This window comes from Melospiza melodia, chromosome 2 (genome assembly GCF_035770615.1).
Source record: "Melospiza melodia melodia isolate bMelMel2 chromosome 2, bMelMel2.pri, whole genome shotgun sequence".
Lineage (NCBI taxonomy): Eukaryota > Metazoa > Chordata > Aves > Passeriformes > Passerellidae > Melospiza > Melospiza melodia.
In genome coordinates this window covers 121,957,848-121,982,836 of record NC_086195.1, presented here as the reverse complement: position 1 = coordinate 121,982,836, position 24,989 = coordinate 121,957,848, and the positions used below count along the sequence as shown (strand labels likewise).

At 40.4% G+C, this 24,989-nt stretch overlaps 1 protein-coding gene and 1 non-coding gene across 3 annotated transcripts; both read left to right on the top strand.

Moving 5' to 3' along the window:
* Window positions 1–1,643: 1,643 nt before the first annotated feature.
* RNF149 (ring finger protein 149) lies at window positions 1,644–23,777 on the top strand. Of its 2 annotated transcripts, XM_063149802.1 has the most exons (9): window positions 1,659–2,124; window positions 9,204–9,454; window positions 12,281–12,349; window positions 15,178–15,260; window positions 15,728–15,824; window positions 16,334–16,363; window positions 18,478–18,673; window positions 19,029–21,061; window positions 23,188–23,777. In XM_063149802.1, exons 1-8 carry the CDS (start codon window positions 1,659–1,661, stop codon window positions 19,085–19,087), a joined length of 1,251 nt encoding a protein of 416 aa, XP_063005872.1. In that variant the 3' UTR covers window positions 19,088–21,061; window positions 23,188–23,777. The 2 variants fall into 2 exon arrangements, with proteins under 2 accessions (XP_063005873.1, XP_063005872.1); XM_063149803.1 differs by lacking the exon at window positions 16,334–16,363 and having other exon boundaries at window positions 1,644–2,124.
* Window positions 21,372–21,484, top strand: LOC134415298 (small nucleolar RNA SNORD89). The gene has a single exon (XR_010027031.1). It is a non-coding gene; the product is annotated as a small nucleolar RNA SNORD89 (small nucleolar RNA).
* Window positions 23,778–24,989: the final 1,212 nt, after the last annotated feature.

Below are 24,989 nucleotides of genomic sequence, written 5' to 3'. Positions count from 1 at the left end.
TGACAATGTTGTTCGACAACATAGGTAACAGTGCAGGAGCACACAGCTGTTGTCTTCTGAAGGAAAACAACCACTCAAAAAAGGCTGGTAGCTGGTGGAAGCAAGTGATTCGTTTTAAAAGCTGGGAAAAGATACAGATGAGTTCCATGAAAAAAACAGGGGAGACTCTGTGTTTATTCAAGAAGAGGCATATGTCAAATACTCCTATTTAAGGGAAAATAAGTCCATAGAACGATCATGTCTATTCGGTACTTTAATACCTTAATTGTAGTTTTCCCTCCAGACACGGTACAGACCCTGTCACCATTTTTCATGGCTCTGGAACGAATGTTCATTTCCCTCAGCACGGGCACCGTGTGTATCTGGCCGCGCGTAGCTCCGTTCCCTTTCCCCGGCATGTCTGTGCACCGCTGTGTTCTTTGCTGGCTTCCGGCCACCTCTTGTTCCCTTGTGTCCTTGCTTCTGGCGCTCCAGCCTCCCTCCACGCCTCAGGAAGCCATGCTGCACCCTCGAATAGGGCGAGGTGTGCCCCGGAGGGTGCGGTGGTGACTCATGCAGCTTGACGCGTGTGTCACTGCCGGGGCTGCTGTGCCGGACCCGGGGCCGCCCCATGGCGGGGTCCGAGGCCGAGCAGCCCCCGAGGGCTCGGTGGCGGGGGCAGGCGGGTGCGGGCAGGGGCAGTGGCCGTTCCGGGCAGGAGCCGCCTCAGGGTGATCCCCTTGGGCACCGGTTGCGTGCAGGAGGCCGGGGCCGAGCTGTGCTTCTTAAACAGCCCCAGCAGAGCGGGGGCAATGGCCACCCTGGCGTGTATTAGAAATAGAGTGGCCAGTAGGGCTGGGGAAGTAATTCTCTTCTTGTACTCAGCACTGGTGAGGGCACGCCTCGACGCTGTGTCCAGTTCTGGGCCCCTCAATTCAAGGATATGGAGGTGATGGAATTGGTCCAGAGAAGGGCAGTGGAGCTGGTGAAGGGGCCGGAGCACACGTCCCATAAGAAGCAGCTGTGGAAGCCTGGTTTGTTTAGCCTGGAGAAAAGGAGGCTCAGGGTAGACGTTGCCATTCTACAACCACATGAAAGGAGGCTGTAGCCAGATGGGGGTCGGCCTCTTCTCCCAGGCAACCAGCGACAGTACGGGAAGACACAGCCTCAAGTTGCACCAGGGTAGGTTCAGGTTGGATACTAGGAGGAATTTCTTTACAGAAAAGGTGTAAAACATTGAAGTGAGCTGCTCAGGGAAGCGGTGGAGTCACCTGGCCTAGGAGTGTTTAAGGAAAGACTAGACGTGGGACTGAGTGCCATGGTCTAGCCGACATGGCGGTGCTCGATCACATGTTGAATTCGATTATCTCAGAGGTCTTTTCCAACCCAATTGATTTCAGACTCCGTCGCTGACGCCGGGGCGGCCCCAAGCCCCGCACCGCCATTCGCCCCGCCCGCCTACCTAGTGTGCCGCCCCCCCCTCTCCCGGCATGCCGCGGGGCGGGGCGGCCTGGCCCGGCCCCCTGCTCGCCCTCAGCCGCGGCGGGCGGGCTCCGCCCCGGGCGGCACCGCGGGTACCTGCGCGGCGCGGGGCGGCCGCGGGGCACAGTGCGCCGACGGCGGTGGTGGCCGAGCGACCTGCGCACGCTTCTCCTGTCCGCGGCGGGGGCGGCCGGGCCATGGTGCGTCGCGCCCGGCTGGCGCTGGTGGCGGCGGCGCTGGTGGCGCTGGGGGTGCCGCCGCCGCCGTGCGCGGGCGCCCGGGCGCTGGAGTGGTACACGGCGTGGGTGAGCACGGCCTACGTGGAGCCGCTCAGCAACCGCACGGTGCACGGCAGCACGGAGAGCGGCCGCTACGGGGACAGCTCGCCCAAGGAGAGCGCTCGGGGCCATGTGGGCATTCCCCGCGGCGCCTCGCCCCGCCACATGGAGGGCTGCGCCCCCGACACCGACTACGACGTGCCGCTGCCTCCCGGTGGCCGCGGGACCCCCGAGGGCGACCCACCGACCTGGATCGCCCTGGTGGCCCGCGGCGGCTGCACTTTCAAGGACAAGGTCACCAACGCGGCGCGGAAGCGGGCGGCCGCTGTGGTCATCTACAACGAGGCCCGGTTCGGCAACAGCACCGTCTCCATGTCCCACCTGGGTGAGCTCCCCGCGCCCGCCGAGGGGTCCGGGGGATCGCTTTGTCTAACGCCGGCCCGCATCGCTGATGCGGCTCTGCGCGGTGAGGAGTGGGGATGTAGGGAGGCAGAAATCCCTGTAAAAACGGTACAGAAAACCGGGATTTTGTTTTCTCTTTCTGTAAGCCACGCTAGGGAAAAAGCCGGGACCGTCTTCTGTCTCCCAAGTTACGGGCCGGTGTCAGGGAGGAAATGCGGCACAGCCATCGGGACCGGCAGCCGTGTGGCACGCTGGGGTGGGAGGCTTGGATTTCCTTTAGCGGCACCTTCTTGCCTGGTACCCTCTGGCAGAATGGCTCCAGCCGTCACAGGTAGGCCGCTTTCTGCAGGCCGTGTGGAAACGCAGCAGATATCCCGGAGATGCCTTCAGGTGCTTTTGAAGGTACAGCTGTAGCTATTTGAAGATAGCTTTAGAACAGGCTTTGTTGTATTAGCCTCATCGTCCTCTCCTGCGCAGGTCTGTTGCGAGTGAGAGCGGTAAGCATCAGGTAATTCTTAAACGCTCGCAAATGCATTAGGAAAACTGAATCCTGGAGAAGGATGTTGGCTTGTCTCAGCGTACCACTCTTGCTGTGTAGCCTGCAGAAAGGTTCTGTGATTTTTGCTGAGATAGGAATCCAGATGTTTTGTCACCACAGTCCCCGCTTGGGCTATGACACAAAAGACTTGCTGAGTTTTTATGGTTATGACAATATTAAATGCTTAAATCAAGAGGTGAAAAAAGCCTTAAAACTTGGCAGTTAAATCTATTTGCTTTTGTAGATTTTTGAAAAACTAGGAGGTCCTCAGAGGAGGATATGAAGACAAGGCAAACTAAGTAAAAAATTCTGTCAATATGTGCTTGACATGGTTTTGCTACAATGAGTTTATTAGTGCCCGGACTCTCATTGCTAGTTGTGAGGAAGGGAAGGGCCAGGGACTTGGGTGAAGTAAAGCCATAATGTGATTCTAAAGGAAACAAACTTGTTTTCCTAGTGTAGTAAGCTGAACATCTCAGCTAGGGAGCTGTTGCTGTATTGCACGTGTGATTTATCTATTGGAAAACACATCTCTCCTCTTGGGATACCCAGTGGCACCAGTTAGGGGGTTAGAATCATGATTATTGTTCTTAGTCTGCTGCTTGCTTGAGATCAGCCTGGCCCATTTCGTATTCTTAGTTCACTGTGAACGTGGAGGTGAGATGGTAGATAAAATGAACCTTTGGTTTTGATCTTAGGTGGTGATTAAGATACTTTGTTGTGTAATACTGCTTTCATCCGAAACAGTTTCTTTTTGTGTTTTCACCCTATATTGGCCGATCAGTACAAATTTTTTTTCCTCATTCTTCTCTATTCCCCATTGTAACATCTCATAAATATTATTTGCTCTTTTGTTTAATTTTTTTCTGCTTCTCCCATTTTGCTTATTTTACAATTTAAAAAAAAATTCCCTTTTCTGCTGTCATCTTTGTGCTACAGAAGACCTTCTTGGGCTTAATACTCAGTTTTGGACTTCACAGTGCAGTTACATCTGCCAGTGGTGTAAAGAGAAGTGCTCTCTGACTGCTTGTTGGGTTTTTTTTTCCCTGAATTGGCAGAATGGTGCTGATGAAAGTTCCACCTATGTAGAGAGTGTGATCTAGTATAGTGCAATGTACAATAATTTAGTATAGTACAAATGTACAATAATACATTTGTATTTGTACTGACTTCATAAATGCAGGTTGGACCTTAGGATTGTTTGAATGGGATTATAATATATTGCAATATAATTACGAGCTGTGATGTAGTCATAAATGCTTGTTTCATGGCTGACACTTTCAGACATGCAAATGTTTAAACACTTTCAGTGCACTTTGGGAATAAAGGGAAGAGGTGCTGTTGGTGTTTTAAGTCTTAGGTTATTTGAAGGGAGATGATGGAATGGTCTATGGAAGACTGGCAGGGAAGATTGTGTGAAGTAAAGCTATAGTTAACAGGATCTACATTTTCATTTCTGTGAAGGGATTTGTGAACTGGCACATAAGGAAGCAAGCTTTCCTTCTGGGAGGAGTGCTGAGGATAAATACTCTGGGAAATCTGCAGTGCAGTTACCAAGGAGTGGAGTTACATGCATAAGTAAAATCCGCTTAATGCGTTTGCAATTAGTGGCTCTGAAAATGATGTGAGGTGGAACAGTGGTTATGGCTGGTAGAGATGCAGCCCAAATTATGTGAAGGTGATAGACAGCTTTTGTGATCTCAGTGCCATCTTTTCATTCTCCTCCTGGAAAACCTGCACTTTGAATTTTCTGGGATGTATGTGATACATGTGTGCTATTTTTTGGTTGTCTTTTGGTGTTTTTAGGCATGTTTCACCCTGAGTTAAAAGAAAGGTTTTTGATTAGGTGAAGAAATGATTTCTTATAGCTAGTGTCGAAGTATTTAAAAAAGGACAAATGTTCCAAATAATCTGTGTTTTTCCCCTTGTAATCTTCATGAGTGCAGTGAGTGGGGATTCTAACTAAAGTTTTGGAATAAGAGAGTCGAGAATTTCAATGTGTAGCCTTGAAATTCTGCCCCTTCTTCCAAAAGAAAGTTCTGCAAATGTGACTCTACTGATGCATCTCATTTCAAGCCTTTGCTCTCTGTCCAAATTACATTGTTCAAAATGCTGGATGACTCCTCTCCTCGAGGAAAGTAATAGTGACACAATTTCATGTGTGGCTGAGAAGATTTTTCCATTGGAAACCTCTCATTTTACCCAAATTACTTGAGCAGTTGCACTTCATTTACTGAATCTGAACGACATAAATTCAGACTTCAGTTTCACAGACTTGGCAGGCAGTCCTAACCCTGTTCATTTTTGGTGATGATGGTGAACTTAATACAATACAGAAGCTTCAAATTGCTTTCCAAAGCCAAAATAAATATTGCACCTAAATATTAGCTGGGAGTGGGTTGGAGAGGAATCTGGAGAGGCAAAGTGTGGAGTGTTGTAGAGACCAGACTAAGGCGAGCCAGAGGCTCAGTTCTGGTTCAGAAGTTGTGGGGAGCAGAGGTATATTGCAATGGAAAGAAAACAGGGTCTTCTGGCTCTGTAGTTTTCCTGTTATACTTCATGCTGGGCACCCAACCATCTCTGTGTCCCCCCCAAGCTAGGAATTGGTGGTCCTGACCAGAACACGTTACCTTATTGTATGGAATGAAATGAGGTTTTGCTTGACACGCAGGGATGGGAGGCAGTGGCTGTAATAGTCTGAGGTAGGTCTGGATTAGGACTTTAATTCATGGTTTGTGGATTTAAGGGAAGCTTGGGACTTAATTTGAGTGTATGACTGGCTACATAATGAAAATGGTCTCTGATTTGCCAACATACATCCAACTAGTTCTTTCCTCCATTGTCATGTTTTTTTTAATGCACAATGTATTGGACAAAACAGATGTAAATTACCTTGTGCTCATGATTCTGTAAGTCCTTGGCATCTCCAAAGCAGCAGAGTTAGAGTTTTTTTGGCATGTAGTTCAACTCTTTGTTACACTGCTTGCGGCACTACGCAGGATTCTCAAATGGTGCATAATCTCTGTATTACTGCTGTTTTCTGCTGAAAGTTTCTGCTACTGGAACTGCTGAAAGGACAGTGGCTAACTTTAGTAACACATGACTGTATGATGTTGAGCTAGTAATGCTGTTCTGAAGAAACAGGAGTAACTGCTTCTATCTGTCTTGTAGGTAAATGCATATGTGTTGGAACTCAGGTGGAAAGAGTATGTGTACCAGTGGTTAAAAATCCTCCTTGAGGCAGGTGAAAATACAACATGAACCAGGGATTAGGTGAGATGAGTTTGGGGGAGATGGTTAAGACAAAGCTTGTTATGAGATTGTTAAGAGTACTGTTAGCATTTGTTTGGAACAGGGGCTAAAAAGAATATTTGGTGTTAGCTGTGGCAGTATTAGTAGAGTGCCTATGTTTAAATAAAGCAATGGACTGATCTTAAACATTTTTACTAAGATGGTGGAACTCTGGGAGCTTTCTGACGTTGCTCAGGAGGACAAAAAGAAGGGTGTGTCTGTGATCAGTTTCCGGATGACAGAAAAATATTTTCTTCATCTCTAAGCATGAATGGGAATAAATGTAGTTTGGTGTGCCTGCAATAAGCATCTGTACCTGTCCTACTTCTTCCTCATCAGTAGAGTTCTGGTTTTCTTTTGCAAGAAAATACTGGGAGCCATAGCAGTAAAACTGTCTGCAATGGCAGGAAACATACCTTCATCTTCAGACTTCCAAATTTGCCCATTTTTGCAAGTATCCCAAGGATCTGCCAGCCCTGATAATGTTAAAAAGCACAGACCAAATTTTAAGTGGACCAAATTTCACTGAAGCATCAATCAAATCTAGAAAAAAATTGTTTACTCTAGCAGAGTAAAGATGTGATTATTTATTGTAAAACTAGGAGGTTATAGAAAGGCAAAGCCAATACAACACGCTTTGAGTAAAGGCATATATGTGACACTTGAAGTTTTCTTTATAAATGTGATTTGAGGTGTCTGAGTTGTGTGGCAGTTGAAGAAGTTGATGGAATGACTCACCATCATTTCAGTCTTTGAATAATGAGTTTCAGAACAGCAGGCTAAAATTAGCAAGGAATGAGTTAAAACCCTTAGTGTTACAGGCTGCTCAGGGCAACTGCTTCTCTGGGACTGCTCTTGTTCCTTTTGTAATCATGGATTGCAATTATTCTTCTCTTCTTCCCCTTCTGTCTCATGACCTTCAAGGCTTCTGTGTTTAGTTGCATGCATTTTATATGGCAGGTTCATCACCAAATCTTTAAAACTGTTAAAATACTTTTAATGGGTATTTATTTTAAAATGTTAATTTGAAAAGTGGAAGGTTCACACTGTCTAGCAGCTATTGTGCAAAAGTAGCCTGACTTTCATTTCAAGGAAATAACTGTCTGATAGTTGGGCATTCTGGTGACAAAGCAGAGGAGGACTATACTTATTGTTGTGGGGATTTTTAAATACTTCATCATTAGAAGTAGTGCAGAGAATGAAGTGCAAGATTAAACTGATTTAAGATTTCAGGACTGAGGTGGGAATTTACTGATTAAAAATCCAGGCTGCCTCTAATCTTGAAATTTCCTTTTTTTCCTTAAGCTTGGATGAAACCACATAAATCTTTCCAACACATTGGTACCGCTCCCTGGCCATCCTTAGGCACCCCTCCTGTTATTTGTAACTCTTAAAATTGATGAAGGACAGGGGACCTAATTTCTTGATTTAGGTATGGGGATAGCAGTTCTTAGCAATGTAAGATAAATTCCCACTTTCATATGTTTTTCTCTTGCTAACTCCTTGTGGAGTTGTGCAGGGTCAGAGAGCAGAGAGTGTTTCACACTCCTCTCTGAGTTTCATGAGGCTCTCTGGTGCTTTTGGTGTAACTGTAACTCTGTTATGAAAAAACCCACTTTTTTGCTGGGTCTGGATCTGGCAGACACAGGTGTAATGGTTCTGGGATGGTTGTGTGAAGGTGAAGTTGAGAAGGGAGGTTTCTTCAGCTAATGCCTGGAACCTTTAGTTTTCATCTAGACCTAACTATATATGCCTTATGGGGGGAAGAGTTCTACATACACAAGTGAAACTTCTGCAAACTTCTTGGTAGCAGAGTGGCCAGACTGAAAAGCTGTCACAGCCTGACAGCTTTTTTTCCTTCCTCAAATAAATGAATTTGGTTTAAATAGTTCAGGCAAATAACTTTGTCTTAGTAGGCAGAGGTGGCTGAGGCCAGAATGCAGCTTTGAGTTTTGAAAATCCCCATTTGATGTGATGCTATAAATAAGGAAGCCATTTCTTCTGGCATAGCTTCTCTGTAAGGAATCTAACACAGCCAGAAGGAAAAAAGGCTTTAACCCTTCATGGGGAGGTTTTGTTGCAGGTAGGTAGTCTTTTGTGAATCTAGAAAAGGTAGCTGTAACATTACAACTTTAGATTTTCAGCTAGGAAAACCCCTTTCTATTTCTTCCTTTCTCTCTGAATCAAGACTAGTCTCACTTTTTCTCAGAGGTAGGAGAGCAAAGTATGAAGCTGTGACTTATCAAGGTGGCAGCAGTGTTGGTACACACAAAGAACTATTCAAATAGAAATAGAACAGTGAAAATGTGGCACTTTAAATAGGTACATTTGTTTGTAATTTGTTTTGTAATACTTGGGCTAGCTATTTCTGAGAATACTGGGTATTTTTTTTCTTCCAGAAAAAAAATGGAATAAAACACTAGTCACAGAGGCCTTTGGATTTTGCTAGTTGGTCTTGGTAGTATCTTACTAATTTTGGTGGCAGCGTGTTGCCTAAAGGTTTTGGTTTTTTTTTTTTTGAAATTAGGTTTCTTTCACATGAATTGAGAGCTCTAGACTTCTAATAAATTAGAAAAATCCTTTTGTTCACTGCCCCCAAAAGAGTCACAAAGTATTTCTTGACAAGTCCTTGTCATGAAGTCTCATTACATTTTGAATATTTAGTATTAAAGAATCTGTAAGTATTTCAATGTTTAAAATGATTTCTTATTCACTTTATTATTCAATATTTGAATATTTTTCTCTTTTGTTTATATATCCAGTGTAATTGGGCTATAGATTCAGATTCAAACTAAATTGAAGTGTCTCACTGTGATGCTCACATACTGTCTCCATCTGCAACTAAAATTCCCACTCTGACAAATGAAAGACCAGCTGTTCCTGAGCTGCAAGCTAGGACTGAAACTGCTTTGAGATGGCTTGTGTGTGACTCGTGTGGTTTTTTGCATGGTTCCACATCTTACCTCGCTGTGGAATGATGACTATAGGCCTTGAATAGTTAAGATGCATCTGTTGAGCTTCATCTTGTGTTTGAGAGTTTTGGAAAGTAAGTAAAGGATTCTTTATCGATAAACTTTCTATCAGTTCTGCTATGTCTGAAAATAAGCACAGGAGGCTTTCCTATAACTTTTCTTGCTGATCTTAACTGAAGAGGCCAAATTACCCTCAAGCAAGAACACCTACATTTTTACTGTGACTACTGACATTTTTTCTCTTTTTATTCCCTCCCACAGGAACAGGAAATACAGTGGTGATAATGGTTGGCTATCCAAAAGGAATAGAGATACTAGAGCCAGTCCGAAGAGGGATTCCAGTGACAATGAGCATTGTTGTTGGCACACGACACGTGCAGGAATACATTAGTGGGCAGTCAGTTGTGTTTGTAGCCATTGCCTTCATCACCATGATGATTATATCCCTTGCCTGGCTCATCTTTTACTACATACAGCGTTTCCTCTATACGGGATCACAGTTTGGAAACCAGGTAAATGGAGCTAATGGCACTTTAGAGTATTTACCTCCTTCTTGTGTCAAATCAGTTGCCTAACTCTGATTGTTTATTGGAGTGTTCTTGAAGATCTGTGCCTTCTTCCTATTTTGCTAACTGTGAATGCTGCTCAGCAACAGTCAGTAAGGCTAATAAGCACTATGCTAATTGGCATCACAAGTTTGACTAGTTATAATTATTAGATGCTCATATGAAGTAATGAGAAATACATTTAGCCACTTGTCAACAACAGCTTTTTATGTGATTTGTCACCTAACTGAACTTCCTTCCTTTTGGCATGAAAAGTTATTTTCATTCTTCCGTAATTTTCATTTTGAAAGTACTAACTTCACTAACCAGACTTTTTTAATGGAAGGAGACCATGGTAAGTTTTTCTTTTTTAATTTTCTTATAAAACCCACAAGTTCTTCAGGGTAGAATTTTTAGTTCTAAAGTTTTCATAAAACTACTTTTGGTACTTGTAATTCTACAACTCCACAGTAGAGTTATTGAATTACAGCAGCCTAGAAGGTGTATGTGTGGTGAGATTCAGCTCACTTGGGCTACTCAAGGTACTGAGAACAGTGAAAGCACTGAGGAGGTTTGGAAGGAGTAATTCTGCTCCTTATTTGCCCTTCTCACATTTTTGTACTTAGAAGAAAAAAAAAGCCAGCTTTACTTTTTTTTCCCTGAGGAAAGTACTTCATCATAGAACCGCTTAGGCTGGAAGGGACATTTGGACTCCTACAATCAAGAGAGCAACTTATATGGAGTTGTTGAGGATGCAAATCCATCTGAATTTTGGAAATACCTTAGACTGGTACTTACCTCTGCTTTTCAGCTACTGCAGATAGGTTCCTCCATGATCAGCAGCTCTACCGTTTGCAGGTTGTTTTTTTTTTTAGCCTCAGTTCAGGAAAAAATATTGCTTCAACTAGTGCTTAGCATGTGGACTTCTCCTGCCTTTTCCTTGATGATGTAAATTCTAGCTTTGGGGGAGGAAGGAAGGGATTTGTGTTCACTTTCATAAGTCTGAACTCTGTTTAGGACTTAGAGGACACTTCTAGGAAAATACTTAATTTCTCTTTTCAATAACTGAGGATAACACACAGGACTTCTGTATTGGTTAACCTTGTGGTCTCCCTGAAATTTTGGTTTCCTAGAGTCTTTTTTACTAAGCTTTAAATCTTAGCATTTACTTTCTGACAATACTTTTGGGAAAAGAAAATTTTTGAGAGGCATTTATAGAAAAGGGATGTGTTTCTGTGTTGTAATGGTTGCTTGGTGAAGAAAGTTGCTTCTTCCTGTTGCCTTTTAAATAGTTCACACAGAGGAAACTTCGTGTGCTTTATGAAGCATCATGTTGTGTACTTTAGTTTTAAGGATGTGAATGTGATGTTTCTAAGAAACTTGTGCTACAGACTCTTAATAGAATTTTGCTATTGTCATCCAAATGCCAGTAGATTTTGCCAGTGCTTGTCATCTGAATGCCTCTTAAACAAATGAAACTGTCTAGCATTAGGATGTTATGCCCTTTTCTCAATTCTTTCTCTTCTAAAGTAGCCATCAAAAATAAAAATGATGCAAAGTTGGAAAGTTTTGACTATATTAGTAGAGATGTATCATTAAGAGTCTTAAAGGAATTTTGGAAATAAAAAGCCACTTTCTAACACAAATACTGTTTTGCTTGGCTTATGGACTCAATTACAACTAAAACTTGTGTGTTAAATATGTTGTGCTTTAAAGCAAGCTGCAGTGTAACTGCTAACTGAAGATGGGTATCTTAAGATTTATTCTAATATCAGTTTAGCACTAAAATTATAGAAGATCGTCTTGGTACTGAAGATGAAAACAGGACTGTGCAGAAAACCCTGAAGAGGTGAAATAGGCTTCTGCTGCTGGTTTTGTCCATTTGTGGGAGACCTTTCAGGCTACTCATCTTTAACACCATAAAAATTTTAAAAAATCACAATTTTCAGAGCTATACATTTGTGAAATTATATATGTCATCATAATTCTTACAGAGTGCCATTGTGGGTCTGGGGTTTTTATTCCTTTGTGCTATTTCTTTACTGAGGGCTGCTGCTAGACAGGTCAGCATCTGTCAACTGGGAGTGTTTAGTTTCTCAGTTCCTTGCAGTAGCTAGCATTTTGTCTTGGATTACAGTACTGCTTTCTTATCTTGCTTCCCCTCTAAGCATAATTATACTGCATGGAAGTCCAGTATGGTGCATCATGTCTGTAAAGCCTTTCTTGTCACCTCCTTTGCGTAATGTGTCCTTTGAGTGCAAAGCTTTGTCCAGTGCAGGAGACAGTGTTTAACTGAGTGGAAGTATTAATAGCTACAAGCAGCCTTTTGACCTGGTGGTCAGCTGTAGGCTGCCTGGCAGGATTCCACCTTCTCCCAGGCTGCTGCAAAAGGCACGGTGTGCTTGCTCATGGGCTTGCCTAACTGGAAGGTCTGGTTACGTGGCTGTTGCTACAGCTCTGCTTGCCTCTGAAGCCTGCACGGGTTTGAGCTTTGCTGTGTGGGAAGGGCCTTAGTGCCGGCAGGGCAGTCGGGGTGCGGGACCGTGACCGCCGGAGTGCTGGGCTAACCCGCGCGGCTGGGGCTGCTCCCGCCAGCAGGGCGCTCACACAGCCTCTGGGCTGCAGCTTACTGCTGCCTGCAAGTGTTTATAAACTAATTCATCGCCCAGAGGTCAATTCGGTTTTCTACATGCATTTAGAAGACTCAGTAATCCACCTGGAAAGTATTTAAAAACTTGGAAATATAATTCCTGAAACTACTGTCTATACTAACACTTAAAATCTTATTTCAAGGGGCATAGAAAAGAAACCAAGAGAGCCATCAGCCAGCTTCAGTTGCATACAGTGAAACGTGGAGAAAAGGTAATTCAGTGTCTCTGGTTATTGCTGTAAGTTTTAAAATGGTTGTAATGTTTTCAAAGAATTTAAACTAAAATTAGCACAACGTAATTGCACTGTGACATACAATTCTAGGCTTATGTCAGGGCCTGCGCTTAAAAGGCAGAATTTAAAATGAAGGAGTCAAATTTGAACTACTCATGAAATTAAGGCTACTTTGTTGCAAATAATACCTGGTTATCCAGAATGATAGGGGACTGGTACTGTAGAGATGAGGAAACATTTGTTATCTTTTCAGCACTTGAAAACATCAACAAGTGGATTGCAAAATACTTCCTCACAGTTCTTAGAGCTGATGTAATGTTCTGTGTTCTTAAAAGAACATTCATCACCTTATTGATTAGAAGGCCGTAAAAATATAAAAAGCTTTTAAAAATAAAACACTTGTTTCATCTTTTGACATATAATATGTTAAGGAGCTGTGTAGGCTTAACCTGAAGCAGAAATTTTTTAAAATATATTTCTATGTTATGAAATATAGCTAATCTAAAAATTAAAGCAATTTTCAGGAAGTTGGCTTTGACAGCATATGGCCTTAACTCAGCTATATTAGAATAACTGAAGTAGAAAAGCCAACATTTTGAAAGAAAATATTTTAGTTGGAGTTTCAGGAGTGCTGATCCTAGATGCAAAATTAGCTTCTGACTAGATTTCTGCTGCTACATAGGAATTTTTTCCCCCTCAACCCTTGTTTTACTTGATGAGTTTTTATTTAAGGACTGATTTATTTGGAGGTGAAAAACAAGGATTAGGTTATTTTTAAGTCTATGAATAAAATCAAAGTGAGAAAGGACATTGATATGTAAAAACTTTAAAAGAAGGAGTCTAGCAGAAGCTGTTCTGTTCAGGTCATGTGCTACAGAGGATATGTCCTTCATTTAGTAAATCAGTTTTGAAACTTAAAAAAATGTAAAAGGATCTTTGAACTTCCTTGCCTTTTCCTTCTATGCTTTCAACATGCTTAAATAGTTTTACAAATATTTCTTACTTTTTATTAGATTATTTTTTGATGGAGTTTAGCATATATTTCAAGCTGTGAACAGAGGGATATTCATACTTCAATTCATACAATAGTGACATTACAGATCAAGAAAGACAGACTTGAACCCAAACTTGTGTGAAGCACTATCAAAGCACAATGTCAGCGTAGGAAGAAAGGGACATAGAAGGCTCATGATGTATGTTAAAAACCACACAGAAGATGTTAAGAGCTTTTAAAATTGATGTTCAGTAAGATCCTCCAAATAAGATTTGTATTGTGTGATTTTTGCATTATACAGGGAGTTCCTTCCAATGAATAGAGCCTTGACTAAAGTAAATAAAATGGGGGAATTTGTTGTTACACCTTATGCTGATTGTTCCTATGAGTGCCACATTCATTAAGAAGAGTAGAATGAGATAAGGTTAGAATCTCTGTTAAAATAGAGCTTTTGTGTGTGGTAGGTCTCATTAATTTGAATGATTTGAAATCAACCTGCTATCAGCAAATTTATGTAACTTACTGATGCAGAGGTATTTTTGTGAACTAGTATAAATTTGTCTGGACATTTGTCCTGTCTTACTCTGTAAATGTACATTTTTTCTTTAAATATTTCCTTTCAGACATTTAAAAAGAGTCTGTTTCTTTTGTTGTGATGCAGTACAGTTATCCCCACTTGAGGCTGAGATATTTAACTAAAAATAGGTCATATATTAAAAGTGTATTTACTAGCATGTAGATTTTTCCTGAGAAGCTTATGGGATTATTGTAAAATGGACACTCATTTGAGGATGTGCTACATATGGTGTGCTTGGATTTTGCCTCTTGTACAGAATGAAAGATAACTTGTTATAGAATAAGCACTTAACTTCGCTTACATAAAAAAACAGTCTTAATGTGATTTATTTGGGAATTTAAGGCATTAATTGTGTAAATTGATAGCGTGCAAAGGAGGGAAATATTGGCCTTGAACTTTAAAGTTTCCTTGCAGAACTAATTAGTTTAAATGTTTGTGTTGAAACTGAAGTACTTTAGTAAGTTGTAAATCAAAAATACTAATTTTTTGGGGGATGAAAGCAGAGGAGTTTTCCCACTGTCTGTTCTTCTAATACTTAGAATTTATGCAGCCCAATTAAAATTGGATTATTTTTCTTGTATTTGGAGCTATCCATCATATTTACACTGCAACTCTAAGCATGGCTTCAAGAAGACAGTGAGACCTGTTAGAAAAGATATTTAACCCTTAGATAAAAGTAGAAGTGGGGAAATTATGTTCTGTCTAGTGTGAACTTGGAGGAAGATTTTAAACCCAAATTGCATACTTGTGTTCTCTTCTGGCTATGAAGGAATATCTGCTAGGATGTGGTAGAAGAAGGAAAAAGGTGAAGAAGAGGTTTGTGGCATTCAACCCCCAAAATCTCTTCCTGCTCTTGGAAATCTTTGGGGACTGCTAATTCAGGATTAGATTGCACACTTTGATTTGTGCTGATCTCTTAAAGTGTTTTCATCTTATAGCAACCTTCAGCTGAAACATTCCTGTGCTGCCATGAACAAAGCCAATGTGTGAGACTTATTGAGTTACTTAGGATGCTATGTATAGTTATTTAAATTAGAAAATCTGGGTTTGACTGCTTATAGTATTTGATAATTTGATCAAATCACCTCTTGATAAAATCTCAAATTAAATGAGGTAGATTTTTTTTATTTGCTATACCCTTTGATATATTTTGCATTCTTTGAAGCTAGCTATTACATAAAGCTTGTTCTGTAATGAGTGTGAATGTTATACACTTAAATGTGTTGTCATATTTAGGGTTTAGATGTTGATGTGGAAAACTGTGCTGTGTGTATTGAGAACTACAAACTGAAGGACACTGTCCGAATTCTGCCATGCAAGTAAGTTGTCATAGTTATCCTTTACTCTTTAGCATGTTTTTCTGAAGAAATGGGATGAATTTCATATAAATTCTTCTGAACCTCTGGTGCCAGAGCTGAAGCTGCAATTTGTATGGCCTGTTAAACGTTGAAGGGCACTGTGAGACCTTGTAGCACTTCATATGTATGTGGGGACAAGGGAGCAATTGGGATAACTGTAGGGGTGAAGTAGAGCTTGCTTAAATTAGAGCTGCACACTGTTGAACTGATACCTGCATGGTGTCTTTGTGGTTATTAGCATCTCCTCTTCAGAAAGCTGGCATGAACCAAAGGTTTCCAGAAACATGTCTGTACTAGTAAATTGAGCAGCAGCTAATTGTCAAGATTATAAAGGAAAGGTTTATTTTTAATGTGTTAACTTGCGCACTGTTTGAAGGAGGGATGTGTGGCTTTCATGATCAGTTCTAAAGAGCATTTCTTTTCTTTAGGCACATCTTCCATAGAACATGCATTGATCCTTGGCTTTTGGACCACCGAACGTGTCCAATGTGTAAACTTGATGTTATCAAAGCTCTGGGATACTGGGTATGTTGCACACTACTTTAATCTTCAAAGTAGAAGTACAGTCTAGGAAGCAAACTTCATGTAACTGTTCAGAATGAGAGCAGCTGTTATTTGACAAGACTTGAGAAGCTGGGCAAAGATGCAAAGAGTAATTGAATGAGAACCAGAAAATAAGGGAATTTTATGGGCAAGAGCTTAAATATATTGAGCAGCTTATGAGTCTTCTTTGATAACCAGTATTTTCTATCTCCAGCTGATGATGTTAAGGAATTTGAAGCAGAGGTGATGCTGTTTGCTCAGGCTGCAAAAATATAACTGAATTAAATAAATCTAGAACATATATTTGATGTTGTTGAGAATGTGATTCAGAGGCAGAAGTTATAGTTTTTCTACATAGAATGTTTGTATACTTCTACATATGCCCCATGATTTATCCCTGTAAATGAGCTGGTACTTAAAACCTTCCTAAAGACATTCACCAGTAATTGGTTAAGTAGAGAAAATGATGTGCTCTCATTTCTTTCTGACAGCACCAGAAAAGAGAGATGAAGACACATGCGGTAGGTTACTCAGTCACTGTTGACAAATAGTCTTGAGTTCCACTAAAATGCTATAGGCAAGAATATACCTCTCTTATCTCCTACTGATCTGCAGAGATCTCTAGAAAACAGAGATGGCTTTTTGCTTTCAGGGCCTTTCCTTTCATACACTAGGTCTGTGTTTTGACTACCTTTTCTCTTACTTCATTGCAGAGACTTACCAGATCTGTGGAAGAATGTTAGGAGTTACTATTTTGTTTTGGTAAATGGGGCTAATACTCTTGCTATGTAATATGTATATACCAGATTTTGATGCTTCTGTGCGTTAAGTCAAACTTTACCTGGGAGTTGCAATCTCATTGTCATGTGGAATAGCTATTGCTGCTTTAAGATTGTTATATTAGCAGCTTGGTTTCTGCACACATGGAATTCTTGGGGTTGATGTATCTTGTGTTATATGCAGAAGGACTTATCTTTTTGAATACAGGCTGGAAACTGAAATACTGACACCTTCAGAATAATTATATTCCCTGAATTTGTGCTGTTGCAGAGGATACTGGTACTAAGCCCAACCAGGAGCAGTAATAACTCCTCTGCTTTTTGGCTAAAATGATTTTTGGAAAGCAGATTGAATGGGATTATGTTAAATAGAGAATCCAGTTCATTTTTCTAATGAAATGAGGCAAATGGATCCTGTGTTTGCATCAGTTGTTCAAGTCTCACTGAAGCTAATAATGTGGGAAACCATTCAGGAATTTTCTTTGAGCTTAGTTTTCAGTTTGATCCAGGTTGCCCAGTCTAGTCTGTGGAGCGATTGCCTGAATTTTTTACTGATGTGAAGAAAAGAAGTGCAAAGAGCAAGGCAGCTTCTCTCAGCACTGTGCTCTTAACCTACAGAAAATAATGTGCAGCCTTATAGAAATATACTAAACCTTCTGCAGAGAGGCTCAAGGCTCAGTTCAGTTATGGACAACAAATACTTCAGATGCTTTCACGTTTTTAAAGGCTTGAAGTAGAAAAAAGTCACTAAGTCCTATGATGTGGCTTTTGTAAAGAGCAGACTTCAGTGATGTAGTTCTTCATTATGCTATTTTTATGAGAGAAAGAACTGCATTTCAGCATGTCTGACTGATTTTGTAGAGCATTACTTAATTTTGTAGTTTCAGTTCTTATTTAACTGTTTAAGTTTTGGAAACTAAATCATTAATGCCCCCTCCCGTCTGCAAATGTAAAGATTGTGTTCAATTGTATCACGTCTGTAGCTCATTAAAATTCAGTATGTTTTAAATTATGCTGATTTGATGCTAAAGAAAGAATCAGCCCAGAATTTCTTAAATTTTAAGATGGGCCTTTGCTAGTTGTTTGAAGAAGGAAAAAATACTTGCTAGTAAGCAAAAAGAATAGCTATTTAAACTGCAATATAATTGCTTATGTATAATTAACATCAGCATATCTATGGCAATGAAGGTAGTCTGTTTAATTGTAGAAACAGAACTGTATGTATAGAACTTTGATCCATTCTGAAAATTAATTCAGAGTTGTATAGCTTGTGCTATACTATAGGTGAAATAGATCCCTTTGCCTGTGATGCAGATGTTGCATTCCTGTAAAGTGACAAGCCAGTATTTTTGGAACAGACTTAAAGTTAGGTTGGAGATAGAGGAGGACAGAATTTGGTTCTGATGTAAATGTTTGTTCAACCTAGTAAAAAAAAAACCTGGCCAACTACTATAGTGAAAAAACAGGTCTTGGAGACTTCTGCAAACTCAAAGAATCAATAGGTTTCCTTGGTGGGGACTTTGTATGTGCTGAGCCTGCTCCTAGCCTTCAGCAATACTGTTGCTACAGTGTTGAAGTAATCCATCCAAAAGGCTGACTGTGTGGACTTTTCCTGTTTCTGCTCTTGGCTTTGTGGTGGCTTTGGAGAAATGGCTTCTCTTTTGGTTGGATTTCCTTCTTGCAGTCAGACAATAACCTTGAAAGTGGACAATATCAACACTATTCCCAGGAGTGCACATGTAATAGCTAAAAAATGGTCTTTTTTCCAATAAGGTGAGGTTACAAAAGGTGACACAGAAGAATGTTGAAGTCTGATGGTAGGCATAAGTGACAGTTAAATATGTTTACTTTTGAAGGGGGACCCTGAAGATGTACTTGAAGTTCCAATACCTGAATCCATAAGTGGCAGCGTTTCAGTCGGAAGTCTGAGTATTGCTTTGCAAGATGATGACAGAAACGAAGTGAGCGAATTGTCAGCTTCCTCCACTAATGAGTCTGTATTGCAGTGTACCAGCTTAAAAGAGGATGCAGGGGAAACCACAGCATTGCTTGGTAAGTAATGCAGTGTTTCACTGCACAAATCTTAGCACTAGGCATTGCATTAGAAGCCCTTCTCTAGCTGGTGTGAGCAGTTAGTACTGCAGTGCAGAGCAGACTGAGTGGTGTCACTACTGGTCCTCAAAAAATACAAGCAGATTTTCAGGGAACTCTGTCAAGCAGCAAATAACTGGACTTAGGGGAAAGAAAGATGTAAGCAGTGTCTTGAGAGGATTACCCAGAGAATCTCAAGAACCTGAGGTATATATGAGTATGACGTTTTTAGCCAGGGTATGGATTAATGTAACAGATAAATTGTTTTTTGTTTTACCATTTTAATATGCTTTTTCTTTTAATTCCTGGTTTCTAGATGTGGATGCCAGTAATAACCGGCATGGAGAACATCTATCTAATGGAAATTCCCACTGAACTGCTTCATGGAAGATATCTTGAATAGACTGTTGAAGAACTATTATTTTTTATTTAATTAGTATGGACTTTTGTCTAGTGAACAGAAAAAATAACAATGTAAATTATTTTACCTTTCAAACTTTTCTAGCTGGTGTTCCAAAAGGGCTAATAACTAAGAATTTTGTACACAGGAGGATTTTATAAAATCTCCTCTGGATGTCTCATCCTAAAAAAAAATGCAATAACCCTTTTTCTGTAAGCATTGTTGCAATGTCATTGTGTTCCAGAGGGCTGTAACAAAGATGAAGACTAGGCAGTGAAAATAATGTAGACTGTGTAATGGTTAAATATTTTGGATGCACTATTTACATTCAGTATGTACACATGAAGAACACTTACAACCTACGACTATTAAAATGTTCTGAAAGTTCTGAACTGTTGTAATTGGAGATGAATATTCTCAGAAAAGACATTAACCTTGAAGGAATCAAATAACTTAATGGATATGCTGCATATCCTTTTCTTGTGATGGAAAAATTGCTGGTTGCAACATGTAACAAATACTTATTCTATCTTGTAATGTGTTCTACTCAGAGTGGATGCTGAGAAAAGGAAACCTCTGTCTTGCTAGCTTTCTATACTGAATTTGGCAGTAATAGGTTGTGCTAGGTGGTCTTCACGTGCTGAGCATGTAGACATTTAGTATATGCACACTGGTTACCTCTTTCAATCTTCAAACAGAGGTAAAGGGCTAAATATGGCTAAAATATATTTATTAGTCTATTTATAAGAATTTACATAATTTCTTCTTGCTCCTGTTCCCATCCTGACCCACTTTATGTACAAATGGAAATGGTTTCTTAAGAAATACAAAGGTTGGGTTTGTTTTGCTTTTATTTTCCTTTGCATAGAGATGCTGGAATTCTCTTGGATATTCCACATTAGGAGTTTTGACTGGGTTTGCCATTAGCTTTTATTCCTTTCTTTTAGATTAGCAGTACTGTGCCTTATAGTAAAACACTTAAGAAATCTGAAGCATCTGAGAGTAAATATAAACCCTGGCATTTCCCATTATGACCTCTTATTCAAATATTTATATACTGTAAGTGGTATAAGGAATTGCTAAACTGTTTTGTAAAGAAATGTGTATATTTAAAACATTACTTAAGGGTGTTAAGTGAATTGTTTAGGATTTTAGCATTGTCATATTATAAATAATATGCTACATTCCTCAGTTTTCTTTTGTAAAGCTGTTGCTACAGATTGCTTAAAACAGTGTCTTTCACTAGACATTTGTTTTAGAGTGCATTTTGTTTTTAAAATGTATATTTGGAATGTTTTTAAGAAAATATGCAATTCTTTTTCTAACTTACATTGAGCTTCAATAGAAGCAATAACTTTTTTTTTTATTTTAAAATGAATGTTCCAGAAATGACAGAGGGGAAGATATAATCTGAACTTCTACTTTGCAGAGCAGATGTTTCACCCTAAATTTCCTTCAGAAAAATTCCTGTTAATGCCTACTTTAAAAAAATCTGCCTCTTCCCTGTAGGAGTATAACTTTTAGGTTTACTGGAAAACTGTCAGGTTGTAGTTCTGATGTCACCAGCAGGTGCAAGTTTTTGTGATGCCTTTATCTTACAAGAAGCACATGAGAATGGAATATGACTGACCAGCCATCTCCAAAACTGAACAAATGCATAAACAACCCACAACTAAAGCAGACAATGTGTAGGGACACTTACGTCTCCAAAAGAAGCTTATCAGCATTTCCAGAACTGCCTTTTTAACTATCTCTTCAATATTAAAACTAAGTCTTCTCCCTCTTCTTTAACACAAAACTGAACATTGATGTAGTAAATGTTGAGAGGGTTTAAATTCTAGCTCAAGGAGGAACCAAAAGAGAAGTTATCAAGAGAAGTGTTGTCAGTCTGTGGATTGTGTCTTGCTGATACCTACAGCACAGTATTCATTCTGGAGAGGAGAATTGTGGTAAGTACTTGAGCTTTTATGTAATACCTATAAAACCAAAAGCTTTTCTTAAGAATTAAATCTGAGATCTGGCAGAAAGATGGAAGAAAAGCTAAGGAACCTGCAAACTGAAAAGTGTGCTTATAAAATCTGGTGCATGCTGACTTAAAAAAATATCCAAGTGTGAAGACTCCTGAGGTCTGTTTCACATGCTGGCACTGCACCTGTTTCATTTCAGTCATTCACAAAAATAGTTACAGTTGTTTCAGTCAAATAGGTTTGCACATAGTTGATCTTTGGTACAGTTAAGTGTGGTGGGGCCAGCTGTGCTGCTGAGGAGTGATGACAAAAGGCCGAATTGCAGTGCCTCCAGCAAGCAGTTTGCTCTCCTTGGAAGCACAATGACAAAACTCATCCGAAGCGAATCATTAGTCTGACCTCAGTCAAAGAGCTGACATGCATTAGTAAAAAGAGAGGTGGGATGAAAGGTACAGGGCAGGAAAAAGACAACCCAGAGAGCTTAAAACAGTAGCAAGAGAAGCTTAGAATCAAGAAGCGTAGGACCTGCTGTTCCAGCTCATCTGTTATGTTGAGTAAACGGGTGTGGGCTGCTGTGGGTAAATACAGGTGCACAGACTTTGCTAATCTGGATCCCCACTATTGGATCAAACTGGTATTGCTAGTTTCTAACACTTAACCTACCAAAAGCTTGTATGAAGATCAGAACTAATGAGTGATTTTTTTCACCCTCTCACTCCTTTTTGTAGGGTAGGTGCCTCCTGACTTGCTTCTCTTCCATTTGGGGAAGCTATAATCTGCCTCTGCTGCTTCAGCCATATCCTGCCTAGTGTGGGAGCTGCAGCTGTGTGTGTTGTGGGCTCCTGCTGCCTCCCCCCGCCCTCATCACTTTTCTCTTCCTAGCTGCACAGTTTACATAAAACATGCAGGAACTTGTCTTGGACACTTCTGTCCCTTTGTTAGATTTTGCTGTAATTAGGCAGAGTGCTGCTTATTGGAGGCATTCCTGTGGTATCATTATACAAAAATCTAAATTGCAGAGCTCACAGGAAGTCTAAAGCCCCTCAATGGTGATCCTGAATAAATCACTTGGGAAAAATCCCTAGCAGGACTAGGGGATGCTGATTTTTGTTAGTGTTGTGTTAATTGGTATGGCTTTGCTACTGCTGCTCTTTCTGTTAGGGAGAAATTTAGTGAAGTGATTTAATTTTTTTTTTTTTTTTTTACCAAGGGAGCTATGAACATGTTAAAATGAGTTGCTGTCTTGAAGAAAAAACTGGAGGCCCCTCTTTGTTTAGAAATTTTAGTTTATTAATAATAATCTACATATGAGAAACTGGAAAAAACTTGGTAGTAAATAATTGTCTAAACTGTCTTTCAGACTTGATAGCAAGCAAAAATGAACCATAGACATTTCAGATCTAAAAGCATGTTCATGGTTTAATTACTTGCAGTACCAACTTAACTGGAAAGTCTGGATTTTCTTTTACTAATGACTGCTAGACTGGATTCTTCTTTGGCTCTAAGCAGCTCTTGGAGGAGATTCTTGGCATGTACTAGACAAGTTTGATAGGATAGCAGTAACTCCTTTTCCCTGCCTCTTACCCCCCACATTGCATGTGAATGTAGTCCAGTAGCCTGTTGCCAGTAATTAGGACTAGATTTTGGAGGTCTACTGGAGGAGTTGTAGGATAATTTGCCTACAGTGGAAATGCCTTTAATCCACGCTGACTTAATAAAGTGCATACCAGTATATTCCTGCCAAAGCTGACCTGTTGGGAATTCTGGTCCTCTTTAGGTTGTAACTGGCACAGAGAAACACCATTGCACCTTTGTCAAGTGTTGCAAAGCTGTTTTTTAATTACCTATTGGTTTGGGAATGGTCATTCAGGTTTTTTGGCCATCCTGCAAGATTCCTCTACAACCAGCCTGTTGTAGTTGGGCAGAGTCCAATGAGACTGTCCCCTTGGGTAAGTTAAAAGGATGCAGTTTTACAATAGGGCCATGGTGGAATTACAGTTCCTGGAATGGAGTATGTCAACTTAATTTTTTTTTAACTGAATGCCTGTAAAAAATTGTAACATGTCTTTAAGACTGATCTTTACTGGATGTGCTCTTTTCTCTCACAGGTGATATGTGAAGATTTAAGAATTGGAATTGATTAAAAGTGCACAAATCAAGCTGAAGGCTTTTGGTTTTGTTCAGTATGGGTCCTGATCTCTCCTCAGATATCCTACTGTATTGCAAAACTTAAGAAAGTTTTTAAAATAGAATGCCTTTATAATTGCATGTTATTTGTGTGAAGAGTGCATTGCCTGAGACTGTCCATTATACTTCCATGGAACCTCAAGTTCCTTTTCACCATCTGAAACATGGTAATGTTACTGCATTTTTAAATGGGCATATTCTTAATTCAGAAGAGTAGAGTAAGTTTCCATCATTTTGTTAGTCTGAAGCTTAACTCCAAAACTTTGAAGCCACCTACTTCTACTATAAACATATACCTGCAGAGAACTATTTGAATTTGCTAGTCTGTAAAAAACTATTCACAGCAGTCTTTTATTGTAACCTTGAACTAATTTGGTTGCATTGTTTGGATTAAGCACTTGTCTTTTCCATTGTGTATGTACAGTTGTAAGAATGTCAAGTTATGCATTGTTGTTGTAACTTAATGGCTAAAAGCTCAAATTCCATAATAAATTATACAGACCTTTTAAAAGCAATGTCTGATAAGGTGGAGGGTTTTGTGTTCTGTGGTACACTTAGGATATGGATCTGAAACACACCCCACTAGCAGAGCACAAAACAAGAGTAACTTGGTGCTGGGTAGCTATGGGGGAGCCCCTTTCAGCATGTGGTGCTCTCCCCATGTCACCAGTACCTGGCAGGGCTGGGCTAACCCTGGCTGGCTCCTTTGTGAGGAGGGGAAAAATTGATGGAAGAACAAGATAAGTCAAGGTAAGAAACAGTTACCAATTGCCATCACAGGCACAAGAGATGTGACTGTGAGACTGATGGAGATTACTTTGAAATGGCAATAAATTAGTTTGAGAGTAGGGTAGTAGAGGACTAAAACTACCCCTGTGTAAGCTGACACTTCTGTCTTCCATGGTGGCAGGATTGGGGTGGTGGGGGGGATGAGCCTGTTACAGGTGATCGCTGCTGTTCCCTCCTCACCCTTTGGCCCTGCTCCATCCTGAGCTCATTCCAAGGAGTTCTGCAGTTCTTTAGGAACTCCTTCAGCGTGGATCTTCTCCATCAGGTATGGACCACTCCAGGGTTATCACTGAGCTGCCACCAGCCTGGCTGAGGGGCTCTGCTGTGCCAGCTTGTCCTGGCTGGGCCTGGAACAGGGCAGCCTTCTTCTCACAAAGGCCACCCTGCACTTCCCCAGTACCACAGGACTCTGAAATGAATATGGCTCAGGCATATCTATGATAAAATCATAAAATTTCTTGGTAAGTCCCTAATCCATGGATTTGTCACAGAACTAGAAAAATTACATGTATCTGTGTAACTCAAGCAAATACAGTGAAGATGCAGAACAGCTAGACTTTGGCTGTAATATCATAGTAGCACTATACTGGTCTATGACACTAGTCTAAAATGTATGTATGTGTAGCAGTACCCCTCTTAAACACAATTATAGTCAAATTTGGCTTCAGCTTTAGTAGATAGAAAACATTAAGGTATGATTTTAAACCTGCTTGTGCTCTAAGCGTTGCCACTAAAAATGCCTGATAGCAAATATATTGGGTTTGGAAGTAATGTCAAGAATTAGAACACATCTGAAATAAGTGTTACTTTATACTTTACTTTTACTTTTTTTTACACTTTAACTGGAAAGCTGCACAAGTCTAAGCCCTAGTGACTACAGAACATTTCTTGCAGGACTTTTTACTGAAAGACTGTATTAAATGAGACAAGAGAC